The sequence below is a fragment of the Oncorhynchus clarkii genome, chromosome 27 (assembly GCF_045791955.1).
Source record: "Oncorhynchus clarkii lewisi isolate Uvic-CL-2024 chromosome 27, UVic_Ocla_1.0, whole genome shotgun sequence".
NCBI classification, from domain to species: domain Eukaryota; kingdom Metazoa; phylum Chordata; class Actinopteri; order Salmoniformes; family Salmonidae; genus Oncorhynchus; species Oncorhynchus clarkii.
In genome coordinates this window covers 9,290,715-9,303,941 of record NC_092173.1, presented here as the reverse complement: position 1 = coordinate 9,303,941, position 13,227 = coordinate 9,290,715, and the positions used below count along the sequence as shown (strand labels likewise).

Genomic DNA, 13,227 nt, shown 5'->3' with positions numbered 1-13,227 from the left:
ACATACCAGCAGGTGTCTATTCCACAAATTACCACTAGCTAAATACATGACTAAAATGCCTATTTACTCTGTTCAATCTGACTGCGTAATCCACTGTCTCATCAACCAAGCCAGGCAAATTGTAAACTTGATCTCCACTATAGAAAAATATCTAGACATTCTCACATTATTTTAGACTAACATTTAGTTTTCAACAGCAGAGATGTGTATTAGCCTTGCTGTTTGTCTCTCCGACATTTGGAACATCGTTTCGATATTTAAATTCGATCTCCAGCTGTCCCATAATAATGAACGTCTAGGGGTCGGAAGTCGGGACGAGACAGACAGGCAGGCAGGCAGGGAGCGTTTCTCAGCAAGTCGAAATCATGAATCACCTGGCATCATTTTTATGGATATAGACAAAGACATGTCTTTGTCAAACGAAACGAAGTGTAGCTAGTTTGCAGTCTGTACAGCTTTATTTTTAAATGATTGTGTTAGCTGTGTTGTTGGCTAGCTTCTCTGAACGTGGCGAGAGAAAGCACATTTTCTATGCCAGACGAAATCTCGCCTCAACTCATTTTTAAGGATGTATTCAAGTAAATGTCACTAGAAAACAGCTTAAACAAACGCAAATGCAGCTACTTTGCTGTTATTCTGTCTGCACTGTTTGACATGACAGTAAGTTAGCCGTAGTTGGCTAGCTAGCAAGCAAGAGATAAGAACGTTGCCAGCCAGTATGGCAATAGAACATTTAGAATGAACGACTGGGTCAAGTCCATAGATATAGAACATTTAGAATGAACGACTGGGTCAAGTCCATAGATATAGAACATTTAGAATGAACGACTGGGTCGAGTCCATAGATATAGAACAAAAGGACTGAACGACTGAGTCGCGTCCATAGATCCCGTCATTACGTATTTTAGTTCTGTGTCACGTCTCTGGCAACCGAGCCGTTAGAAAGACGAACAGCCGGCTTGGGTAGCAACCCTAGATTTGTTGGGACTAATTTATTTCTTGTTGAAGGATGAAATAGTACGATTCAATTCCTCAAAATAAAGTAACAAAAATATGTAAATCATGATTTGAATATGTTGGTAACCCAATGTATAAAAGTGATCATGCCCTCGAAGCCGATGTTTGGAGGATATATTGGCACGGTTTGCCAACACCTGTACCAATATATCCTCCAAACACCGGCTTCTCGGTCATTATCACCTAAATATAATTTCACGTTATCCTTTTCATAATGGAGGGGGTTGAGTAGTTAATACATGAATAAAGGCTTCTTTTTAAGGTCACTAATTGATAATATTTTCTCAGGTAAATTAACTATATAGAAGAGAAAGACTAATGCTGCATTTAGACGAGGAGCGTCAAAACCGTCATAACAGTCGGCATAGTGGAACAAGAAAGCAAGATGGTAACTGTAAAAGCAAGCCATCAAGACTGTATGCGTTGCTATCGTGATTTCAGTAAACAAAACAGACGCAGACGGCCAACATTTGAATATTTTAACTCTGGCGGCAAGTTCCGTCCAGTAGTGGAAGTAGAGTTTTGTACATGGGGTGGCCAAGGCTACTTCAGGGGGTCCAAAGACCATGACAGAAAATGTGGCATCTAAGGAGCATGAATAAATCCTATGATAGCTGATTAGAGGTAGAAGTGATGATTCACTTAACCCGGAGTTCTTCAATGTGGCAGATAGTGTGGTCCAAAAGGGTCACTTCACTAGAATACTTTAACATACTATGACTAGTCAGTGTCTCTACCTCAGAACTGCAGTTCAATTTCTCTCACACACACATACCTGGGTCACTGTTTTCATGAATATATAATCTGGGTCTATAAATGTTGAATATCCAAAATATTTTCAGAAAATAAAGCTCAAGCACCAAGGAGATCAAGTGCATAGTTTATTTACAACAACACAAAAGCACTGCAATTTGACATACCAGGTATCAAGCAGAATTGGACTTGAAAAATAAAAAATAATTTTGGTGCCCATCAATATTACAAACTACAGTATCATATTTATGCTCATATATATTATGTTAACTAATAGCAAAGAAAAGTTTTGGAATTGTCCTAATCAAGACCAAATTAAAATGTGTGACAAGATACCCTTTGGATTTATTTATTTTAGAATGTCAGTGTACTAGCTAGTACACAGTGCAGGTTTTAATCATGACCAGACCGCCTAAGTGCCAAATTATCCTAGGTAGACTTAAAAACAGCATAATTCTGCAGTTCTGGTGAGAACTGCCAAAATGTTTCACACATTCATCCGTGTTGAGGGCGCGTACCCTCCTTGACTCAACCCTGAGAATTCAGAGGTGACTTAATCTGTCATCAACCACTGATTAAAACCCACCTTAGGACAACAGTTTTAAAGCTGAGGAGCTTATTTCACAAGAAGCACTGCTGACTGGTGTAACAATAGAAATCTTACAAAGTGGAAATAGCTCATGGAAGACCTCTTTATAAGGTTCTAGAAACACAACAATGTCAAGGAGAGGACACGGTCTGTCCCTTCCCCTTTTCTCTATTCAAGAATCCACTTGGTTTGATGAACCTCATGTTTTGAGGTCCTCTAAATCTAACTCAAAGGTCTGAGCAAAGGCAAACAGAGGCTCCTCATTCAAGAATGTTGTGCTCTTTGGGTTGAGAGACTGGACCCCTTGCATTGTCTCGCAATTCTACATTGAAAAACACCTCTGCAGCTCAGCTGTGAGACTGTCAAGCACCTGAAAAGATAGCTCATACCATCACTTTGGTTACTATTGTTTCTGTCCAACAGTGCTCATCAATGAGTCGTGAAATCTTAAACTCGTTTCAGGCTGTCTTTTACACACTGTTCGTACACACATTTTGCAGTGCTCTGCAATCTCTTCAACCTCTTTCCATAGTTCTCCAAAGTAACCCTCACTTCTGTAGTCCTGTAATGTGTCTGTAAGGGCACCTACTAGGTCCACAGCCCTTGCTAGGTCAAGAGAGCTTGATTGGAGCATGTCAGAAATACATTTGGCATCACCAAGCACTTTACAAAAGGTAACCAAAAGCCCTTTGAAATTTAAATCTCTCTGAGAAAGAAGGCCCCTTGCCTCCACTGATGCACCGTCATTGTCCCACAATATCATTTCTGTAGTCCAGACCATGTTTTTCCAAGGCAATCGATTATCATTTTTGTGAGACCTGCTGCAAGCTCTCAGCTGACTGAAAAGGTGTAAAAAGCTTTCGTGGATGGCCCCGTTGTATTAGTACCTCACAAATAAAGTTATTTATCTAACATTAACTTACACAGCAATTCAACTTCCGTAAAAGTTGTTCAGGAAACAAGCATAAACCCCTAAACCTTAAAACTTGCATCAAATATGATGCATTCGCCAATCGCGAAGCTCGTGGAGCTGTGGAAATATTCTCTCTTCTTCTTCTGTAGGTTCTTCTTATGTCTCTCGCAACCAACGTTAATATTCTCTCTTCCTAGTCCTCGATTTGAAAATTGCCCTGTCGAACGTCAAAGTAAATGCTTCTTTCAACAAGAGGTGAAATGAGATGTCAATCAGCATCAAACTGCCAATAGCCAATTACATTTTGGGGTTGCATATCAGATGTCAGGGGTGTCCAGTGTCACCCCGGAGACCCCTCTGGCTCCGCCCCTGGTCCCGTCTACAGTGGCAGCCCGAACGGCATATACCGGCAGCCCGAACGGCATTCACCGGCAGCCCGAACGGCATTCACCGGCAGCCCGAACGGCATTTAGCATCGTTCTCTCATTGAAAACAATGACATTCCGTTTGCAGTCTACCTCGGCTCATCTAAAAGGCAGCATGACAAAAAATAGGGAGGGATTTATGTCTGTGGGAAAGTGAAGAACAGCGGCCATTCCCCAGTTCTGTCTCAGCCAGCGTAACTAAAAACAAACATGGGTATAATCTGCTTCTACGGAGAGCACGGTTAGCCTCGAGTTTTTCCCTTTTGAAAAATGCTCCACTATGAATCAGTTGTCTGGCTCTCCTCTATCTTGTTATTAAAAAAAAGGGAGTAACACAGAAGGAAAGAGAGCCAGCACAGATGGATGATTCAGGTTCACAGACATTATGGGATCATACACGCGACTACATCCTGGGACTCGCTACAGAACTGACAGGGGATAGCCGTCATGGGTCCTCTCTCTCTCTCGAGGTTGTAGGCTGACTGTGAAGCTCCTGGGTTTTCCATGGCCGCAAGTAGAGGTCACACGTGGCCATTTAGGAAGGAAGCTAAATGATTAAAACAGTCCAGATGTGTTTCAAAGCACAACAGGGTATGCTGAGCACTTTCACTTTTAAAGCGTCACCTTTGAGTATATAGAATTTTTTTTGAACGGCTATTTGTGCGTTATGGCGAGTTAGAATGGATAGCTTGTCATAAACGTTTATAATGCGGGCATTCACAGGAAGTGTTACTGTAGAAATATTTCACATGGAAACATACTGAGAACCTACTGAAGGCGAAATCAATCAGGGTTTACAATGGCAGACTTTGGATGAGCCGTTTCAAAAAAGAGGTCTAATGAAACCACTATTATCCATGATTTGAATCAGTGGCCTACTTCAAGTTTCTAGTAACGTTTGATGGTGATTGACTGCCATGGAATCCCCCCTCAATGCTTGAAAAAGAGGGACGGATGTGAAGCTCTGTCGGTCTGTCTCTCTCTGTGTCTGTGTGTACACATAACCGTTCAAAAGTACAGGGTCACTTAGAAATCTCTTTTTTTTTTAAGAAAATCACATTTTTTGTCCATTAAAATAACATCAAATTGATTAGAAATACAGTGTCGACATTGTTAATGTTGTAAATAACAATTGTAGCTGGAAACGGCAGATTTTTTTGCTGGCCTTCTAGGCAGAGTGGCAAAGAAAAAGACATATCTCAGACTGGCCAATAAAAATAAAAGATTAAGATGGGCAAAAGAACACAGGCACTGGTCAGAGTGTTATAATGAATGACATTTCACTAGGGTCCATTCATATGAATCACAAAAATGAATTATTGGCTTTATTCTTGCATATAACTAATATAAGGGCATACGTGACACTCCAATATACATAAAAAAGCCTTTTAGAGAATTGTAATTGCGGTATTATTTTTTTGCTACTTTGAAATCAATTAACGTCTTTGACCCACATACGTGTATAGGGGAAAGTGGACAGACTAGTGTGACTGCAATAGCTCTACATTAGCAGGTGAAAACATTCTCCATATCCCACTCATACGGGCAGCTGTGGTAGAAAACAATATCCCCCTTCAAAAGGACAAGGTATACGATTCATGTCCATCCCGAAACACAGACCCAACATAGGGCTAGAGCATTCCAAGAAGACCAGTCAACAGGTTCAAATCAATGGCTCGGTTCTCTACTTTCTTTCCGCCAAACTTTACCTTCACGCAAATTAGTCCTTTCCTCACTATAGCAAACCAGCCAATTAAAGAGAAGAAAAGAAACCGCACGGCCAATAAGAGCCAGCGGCGACTGCACATTCAGTCTCTCAGGGGACACTCAGTGTATTCGGTCATCAGTGCGTGTCTCTCTGTGTACCAGCCCCTCACTGCAGTGTGCCACTAAAATAAACAGCATCTCCTCCCAATGAGATTCTAAAATCAGGAGCTACTGATGGGGAGAGAGCGGGAGAAAATAGTGGCGTCATCTATTGCAGGCTCAAGTATTGTATACGCATATAGTACGAGTAGCTTTGATTGCAGTCTCAGAGAGTGCTGCTTTCATTGAGAGACTAGCAGGACCCAGGAATGACAGGTCATATTGCTGTTAGTCAAAATATTGTATTCATTCCACCTAGTGTGGACAACTTCTAATGCACTCCTTACAAGATGGGAGACAAAAAAATATATATTTTCTTATTGGACAAGGTAGTCCCTCCCAGTTTTCGGTCAGTTTTCTTCCATTTGGTGTCTAGTGAATGTTGTTGTCTGTTCAAACAGGGCTAGTCCATCGTCTTCCTCATTAGTGCAGTTAGCTGGAGGGCCACAGCAGCCTTGGTTCATACACACTAGCACTCCATTGATTACGTACCATGTCCCTGAAGTCATCAAAACACACAGGAAACTGTGCAAATCAGCAGATTTGGCCTATCAAAACACAGGCATACAACCAGGGGTTGAATTGGGATTTTGAATTAGGTGGTGGAAATACCACTCAAAATCAATGGTTTTCCATGGGAATTTTTTCAAGTGACCACACCCCTCAGAGGGGTTTTAAAGTAAGCTGAGGACAACATGCTGGTAGGAGCCAAACACATAGGGGCATGACCAAAAAATATATATTATTTGAAATTAAAATGACTGGTATACATGCGTACATGGTGGAAACTTCCTAGCCTATGCCTTCACCAATCCAATGGTTTTAAATTTGTGGGTTGTAGTGAACAAGTGCACACTTCAGGAAGAAACAGATTGAGATGCACCCACAGTCGTACCTCCCCAGACCCCTTCCCCCAGAGAGAGTCAGAGTCACATTCGTGTCCCCAGGCAGCGGAGGTGACAGTGACAGGAAGACATGCAGTAGGGTTGGGGAAGACTTGGAGCCCTGCCTCGGTGCTGTGACAGACTGACAGTAGCTTCATTAACATCATCCCTCTCACTCCCAGTCAGCGCCAAAGAATCCAGGCCCTGCCTCACAACACAGGCCTGCCATTACAACACTGTGGTGGAGCAAACACACCAACACAAACAGATACCTCCACATAAATACCGCATAGAAGTGATAGAAGGGTGGTATTCATCACGGAACACTTGACACGGAAAAGGAGAACGAGAATTTCTTATTGGACATGTTTGGGTAGTCCCTTGCTGTTTCAGTCTGTTATCCTCTGTTTTGGTGCCTAATGAATACGACCCTGGATAGGAAGGGAATTTAGGAGATGAACTCATAGATAAGTGGGTCAGTGTCAGGACTCAGGAGAAACTGGCTGTGCTTAGGTTGGTGTCAGGTGAAACTGGTGCATCTTGGTCAAAACCCAGCTACAGTGAGGGAAAAAAGTATTTGATCCCCTGCTGATTTTGTGCGTTTGCCCACTGACAAAGACATGATCAGTCTATAATTTTAATGGTAGGTTTATTTGAACAGCGAGAGACAGAATAACCAAAAACAAATCCACAAAAACGCATGTCAAAAATGGATTTGCATTTTAAATGAGGGAAATAAGTATTTGACCCCTGCTCAATTAGAAACATTTCTGGCTCCCAGGTGTCTTTTATACAGGTAACGAGCTGAGATTAGGAGCACACTCTTAAAGGGAGTGCTCCTAATCTCAGCTTGTTACCTGTATAAAAGACACCTGTCCACAGAAGCAATCAATCAATCAGATTCCAAACTCTCCACCATGGCCAAGACCAAAGAGCTCTCCAAGGATGTCAGGGAGAAGATTGTAGACCTACACAAGGCTGGAATGGGCTACAAGACCATCGCCAAGCAGCTTGGTGTGAAGGTGCCAACAGTTGATGTGATTATTCGCAAATGGAAGAAACACAAAAGAACTGTCAATCTCCCTCAGCCTGGGGCTCCATGCAAGATCTCACCTCATGATCATTACGAGAACGGTGAGGAACCAGCCCAGAACTACACGGGAGGATCTTGTCAATGATCTCAAGGCAGCTGGGACCATAGTCACCAAGAAAACAATTGGTAACACACTACGCCGTGAAGGACTGAAATCCTGCAGCGCCCGCAAGGTCCCCCTGCTCAAGAAAGCACATATACATGCCCATCTGAAGTTTACCAATGAACATCTGAATGATTCAGAGGACAACTGGGTGAAAGTGTTGTGGGAGACCACAATGAGTCCAAAATGGAGCTCTTTGGCATCAACTCAACTCGCCATGTTTGGAGGAGGAGGAATGCTGCCTTTGACCCCAAGAACACTATCCCCACCCTCAAACATGGAGGTGGAAACATTATGCTTTGGGGTTGTTTTTCTGCTAAGGGGACAGGACAACTTCACCGCATCAAAGGGACGATGGACTGGGCCATGTACCGTCAAATATTGGGCGAGAACCTCCTTCCCTCAGCCAGGGCATTGAAAATGGGTCGTGGATGGGTATTCCAGCATGACAATGACCCAAAACACACGGCCAAGGCAACAAAGGAGTGGCTCAAGAAGAAGCACATGAAGGTTCTGGAGTGGCCGAGCCAGTCTCCAGACCTTAATCCCATAGTAAATATGTGGAGGGAGCTGAAGGTTCGAGTTGCCAAGCGTCAGCCTCGAAACCTTAATGACTTGGAGAAGATCTGCAAAGAGGAGTGGGACAAAATACCTCCTGAGATGTGTGCAAACCTGGTGGCCAACTACAAGAACCATCTGACCTCTGAATGCCAACAAGGATTTTGCCACCAAGTACAAAGTCATGTTTTGCAGAGAGGTCAAATACTTATTTCCCTCATTAAAATGCTAATCAATTTTTGGCATGCATTTTTCTGGATGTTTTTGTTGTTATTCTGTCTCTCACTGTTCAAATAAACCTACCATTTAAAATGATAGACTGATCATTTCTTTGTCATTGGGCAAACGTACAAAATCAGCTGGGGATCAAATGCTTTTTCCCCCTCACTGTACATTCCCCTCTCTCCTGTGTCCTTGCAGTTCAAGAGCACTGACTTTCAAAGCTGTGACGCAACTAATTCACACTAAGTACATTTTCTCAATAAAGTTTCTACAGGCGAAACCTCCACCGATCAGCTCCTTCTCCCCTTGACAGGGACAGATTTTCTGCCCTTAGACGCATGTCCTTAAGCACCAACACAAGTACACCATTTAAACTGAAGCACACACACCATGACACTTATACTGTTGTGTTGCTGAGTGCTGCCTTTGAGCAGAATGAGTGTGTGAGCGTGCAGTTATTTTCTTACCGTGGCTCTGTACTTCATCTCTCTCCTTCCTGTTTATTGGTCGGCTTTAACAATTGTTTATACTACCAGAATGTGAGTCGTCCACGTCAGAGCGATCGCACAACTTTTGTTTTTATAACTTCTCCGGAGCCATGTGTAGGAGCAACCCAGCTGCCGTCACCTCTCCTCTTACTTATTTTCTCCCTCTCAGTTTGTCACTCTCTCGCTCTACCTTCTTCGTTCTCCTTCTCCCTCCCTCTTTCTACAGAGTAAGCAGTCTCTGTGTAGTGACACTTCTCTCTCATTCCCTCTCTCCTCCAGCACAGGGCCCAACAATGGATTTACAGTGGAAGGTGAAACACTAGCTTTGAACTAGTTCTAGTTTCTCTCCGACTCCTCTGCTCTTAAAACAAGGCAGATGGGGCATTAAAAAAAATCCCACAAAAACATCTCCAAGCACACATCTGGACTCAACCACCCCTGGAGAGAGGGGGGAAAAAAGAAGAAATGGAAAATGTGTCCCTCTGTACAAGGAGAGGGGGACCTGTGAGGGGCTATGGGAGAATATAGGACGACTTACACAGAAAGACAGGCCCGAGTTTGGGAAGCCCTGGTGTAGAGAATCACTGTATCATCTAAACCGCTGTGAAATAAAAATGTTTCATAACCAAGCAAATTACATTTTTCAGCTGATGTACAAAAAGTAAAAGAAGCAAAAAAAAAACTTAAGAACGGGACGCATAGAAATAGCGAACATAGAACAGATCTACCGCTTCTTAGACTTGCTTTCATTGAAAGCGACCTATAAAACACATTTCTATGTGAATTTGGTCAGGTCCCCAGAAACAGCTTTAAAAAGGGATAGTTAAGGAAGCCTATGTACTGTTGCTTAACTAGAAAAAAGGTTATCAGTGTGGAACAACAAGATCAGTGTGGATTGCAGTATCTTCTTGTCCATATACTGCTTTTAAAGGAAACCATCTAGATTCATAATAACCCTTTAACAAGCTCTGATTAAAACACAAAAAAGGGCCAGTTGACATAAATTAAGCCTAGTCATGGACTAAAAATAATGCTTAATAGAGAATCTCCATTGAAAGAGTTTAATCCAGTAGTAGACTTAATCTGTGTCCAGAAGTCTGGCCCAAAGAGTGAAAATGAGGGCAAATAAACGGAAAACTTCAGAAATACCTAAAGCGTGGCCGTGGTGGTGAGCTCCAGAGTTAAGGGGTATGATGGCTGTGTACCACAAAGGCCCAGGAAATCCCAACTTTATGAGAATCATGAGCAGGAGTCAGTGTTTCCTGTCTGTGGAGGTGGTGGTGCCTGGTGGTGGTGCCTGGTGGTGGTGCTTGGTGGCTGCAGCAGACAGCCAAGCCACATGTACCCTTTTCACACTATCGTTCTGACCCGAACCAAATGGAATAATATCTGGCTCAGATATCGTTTCATTTTCACATGGTCCTTTTCAGCACAGTTCTAGGTGATGCGGAACCAGGCCAGCTCAGTACAGCTTGGTGTAGCTCTGTTCAGTTCGGCTCAGTAGTGTGAAAGCCAGATATTCCCCTTCTGTTTCAGTCCGTTTTCCTCCGTTTCATGCACCCAGGTGAGGATGTTGGGGGTTGGTGGCTCTCTTTCCTGCCCCAGGCCAGCCCCTAACACAGCTCAGGTAAAAAAAAACCTGGTCATGTTTACCCTTGTTGTCTGCAGCCTTGCAGCCCCCCCCCCCCCCCCCCCCCCTGCTTGCTGCTCCTGCTGACAGCGCTCTACAGCCCCCTCTATTGGACAAGCCTACTGCTCAGCTGGCAGTAGTAGCATGTGACAGAGGAACGAGACAGAAACTTCACCTCACCTTCAATGTTGAAAAACATAGTCTATAGTTGTGTGTAATCTCCAATAAACGCTGCAGAACTACGCTCAAGGATTGTAGTTCATACCCGTGTCTCTACCTCTCACTGCCAACATAATCAGAGCCCCCGCCTGCAGGAATCTGAGTAATGTTTTCCAGACGGTGTGAGTTTCTCTCTCGGTCTGTCACGCTCTCTCTCGGTCGCTCGCGCACACACACCACACACACACATTCTCTCGCTCTCTTTCACTCTCCCTCTCTCACATGGGCACCGCTACAAACCGAGAATGAAGGGATTTTTTTTTTTTTTTTATCAGACAGATTTGCAGTGACTTTAGCGTTGGTTACATCCATGTCAAGTGTATGTTGACAGAATGCGCAATGCTTCATTGGCATACAATGGGGCTGTACATTGTGCACAGTCATGCTGATGTAGCATATTTGTGCTGAACAGGGGGGGGGGTATGCACCAGTATGCATCGGTCCTGGTTGTTAACTCTTTCCTCTCCCACATATTTCAGTCAGGACCTCATGGCCTCTAGAGAGAGACCTGGGTTCAATTACTATTTGAAATTATTTCAAATACTTTAGCTGTGCTTGATTGAGCTTGTCTGGCACCAATAGAAGCCCAAACCCCAACCATCTGGCGCCCCAGGCAGGTTAAAGCAAACACTCAAAACGAATTGAAAGATTTCAAATAGTATTTGAACCCAGATGTGCTGTCTAGGACCAATTCAAATTCAGCCTTTATGGCCTGGCTGTAAATTGCACTGTTGTCAAGTGACTGTAAAAAGGGGATATAACCTTGGCAACGCAACAAACATGAACAACGTTATCAAGAGTCAGGAGACTATTTCTTCACATCTGTCTGATATTAAGGCTTATGTTGTATCCTCTTATCTTCCTTTCATTACACTACACCTTTTATTCTGTCCTTCAACATTCCTCCCTCACCCTCCTACTGGATCAAGTCTGAAATTAAAAAAAGACTTGATGAATTAAAGACTACGTGCACCAAGTGTGTCTGAAGTGATTACAACTTGGGACATTATGAATTTTAAAACGGCAGCCAAGCACTGTGCCAGTCCGTCTCAGTTCGAACGGTGTTGCCAGAACCTGGGCTGAAGTGAATGCAGCAGAACCGACACATACTGCAGGACATACTGTACAGACACACATCTGGTGGAGAGGACGACAGAAGACGCACATGGTGACTAGGATCCAGCTCCTCCTTCATTGGTTCCCAGAGTGGAAACACTTCTTGTCCCTAACCACTGGTCACACCACTTTAGGGAAAACACACCAAACAGAACAGAATGCTGAGGGGGAAAAACACTGATAGCACACCAAACAGAATGCTGAGGGGAAAACACTGATAGTACACCAAACAGAATGCTGAGGGGAAAACACTGATAGCACACCAAACAGAATGCTGAGGGGGAAAAACACTGATAGCACACCAAACCGAATGCTGAGGGGAAAACACTGATAGCACACCAAACAGAATGCTGAGGGGGAAAAACACTGATAGCACACCAAACAGAATGCTGAGGGGGAAAAACACTGATAGCACACCAAACCGAATGCTGAGGGGAAAACACTGATAGTACACCAAACAGAATGCTGAGGGGAAAACACTGATAGCACACCAAACAGAATGCCGAGGGGAAAACACTGATAGCACACCAAACCGAATGCTGAGGGGAAAACACTGATAGCACACCAAACCGAATGCTGAGGGGAAAACACTGATAGCACACCAAACAGAATGCTGAGGGGAAAACACTGATAGCACACCAAACAGAATGCTGAGGGGAAAACACTGATAGCACACCAAAAAAAACAGAACACTTATTTTCTTCCCCTCCCCTATTTCTTTGTCACTTCCTCTCTCTCTCTCCCCTCATCTAGACCCACAATTACTTCCTCCCTCTCTCTGTAGCACTCTTTGCTGCTACAACAGGGACACACACAAACCCACAATTCCCATCGCCTCTCCCCGTTGTAAGGGCAAACCCATATCGCTAGTACGGGAGATAGATTTGTGTCGCGCAATGACCTATGACAACCCTTAACTATTGCCAGTGACTCATCAGCTTAATCAACATATGGTTGAAGGACAATATGATGGTGTTGTCTGGTACTGTATATACAGTAAACATGACCCCACCCCTCCGCTGAGCTAGAGCAGCTTAGTTTACAGAGTGAGTCATCGGGAGAGAAATTGCAGCTCTGTGAGAAACACACAGGCACACGTCCTTGCTTGCTTCATCCACCCACCATGTTCTATTCAGCTGGGCCCGGTGCCAACGCACTGCCACTGTCCACCATCCATTACCTTCACAGAACACTACTATTTCAACCCCACAAATTCTTAGCCCAGGAGACCGGCCCGAGTAGCTGCAGACAGTGGCCACGTTCCAGACCGACTAAAGGCAGACGAGCTGCATGAACCACAAATGAAGCTCTGATATGACATATGGCAGGCTAGGATCCATTGTACAGGGCT

The 13,227-nt window shown here is 43.7% G+C and overlaps 1 protein-coding gene across 7 annotated transcripts in view; it reads right to left on the bottom strand.

Annotated features, from left to right (window-relative positions):
- LOC139385533 (unconventional myosin-Ic-like) overlaps window positions 1-13,227 on the bottom strand; it is a 61,392-nt gene that overhangs the window by 29,370 nt on the left and 18,795 nt on the right. Inside the window, exon 1 of one of the 7 annotated variants that reach the window (XM_071130667.1) lies at window positions 10,061-10,382. The exons of 5 other annotated variants lie outside the window; for them this stretch is intronic. Coding sequence is in view for 1 of the 2 variants with exons in the window: in XM_071130663.1 (XP_070986764.1) it covers window positions 8,891-8,908 (18 nt within the window). In the remaining variant the exon portion in view is untranslated. Of the gene's footprint in view, window positions 1-8,890; window positions 8,933-10,060; window positions 10,383-13,227 lie in introns of those variants that run through there. One more of the 7 variants, XM_071130663.1, reaches the window with a different exon arrangement.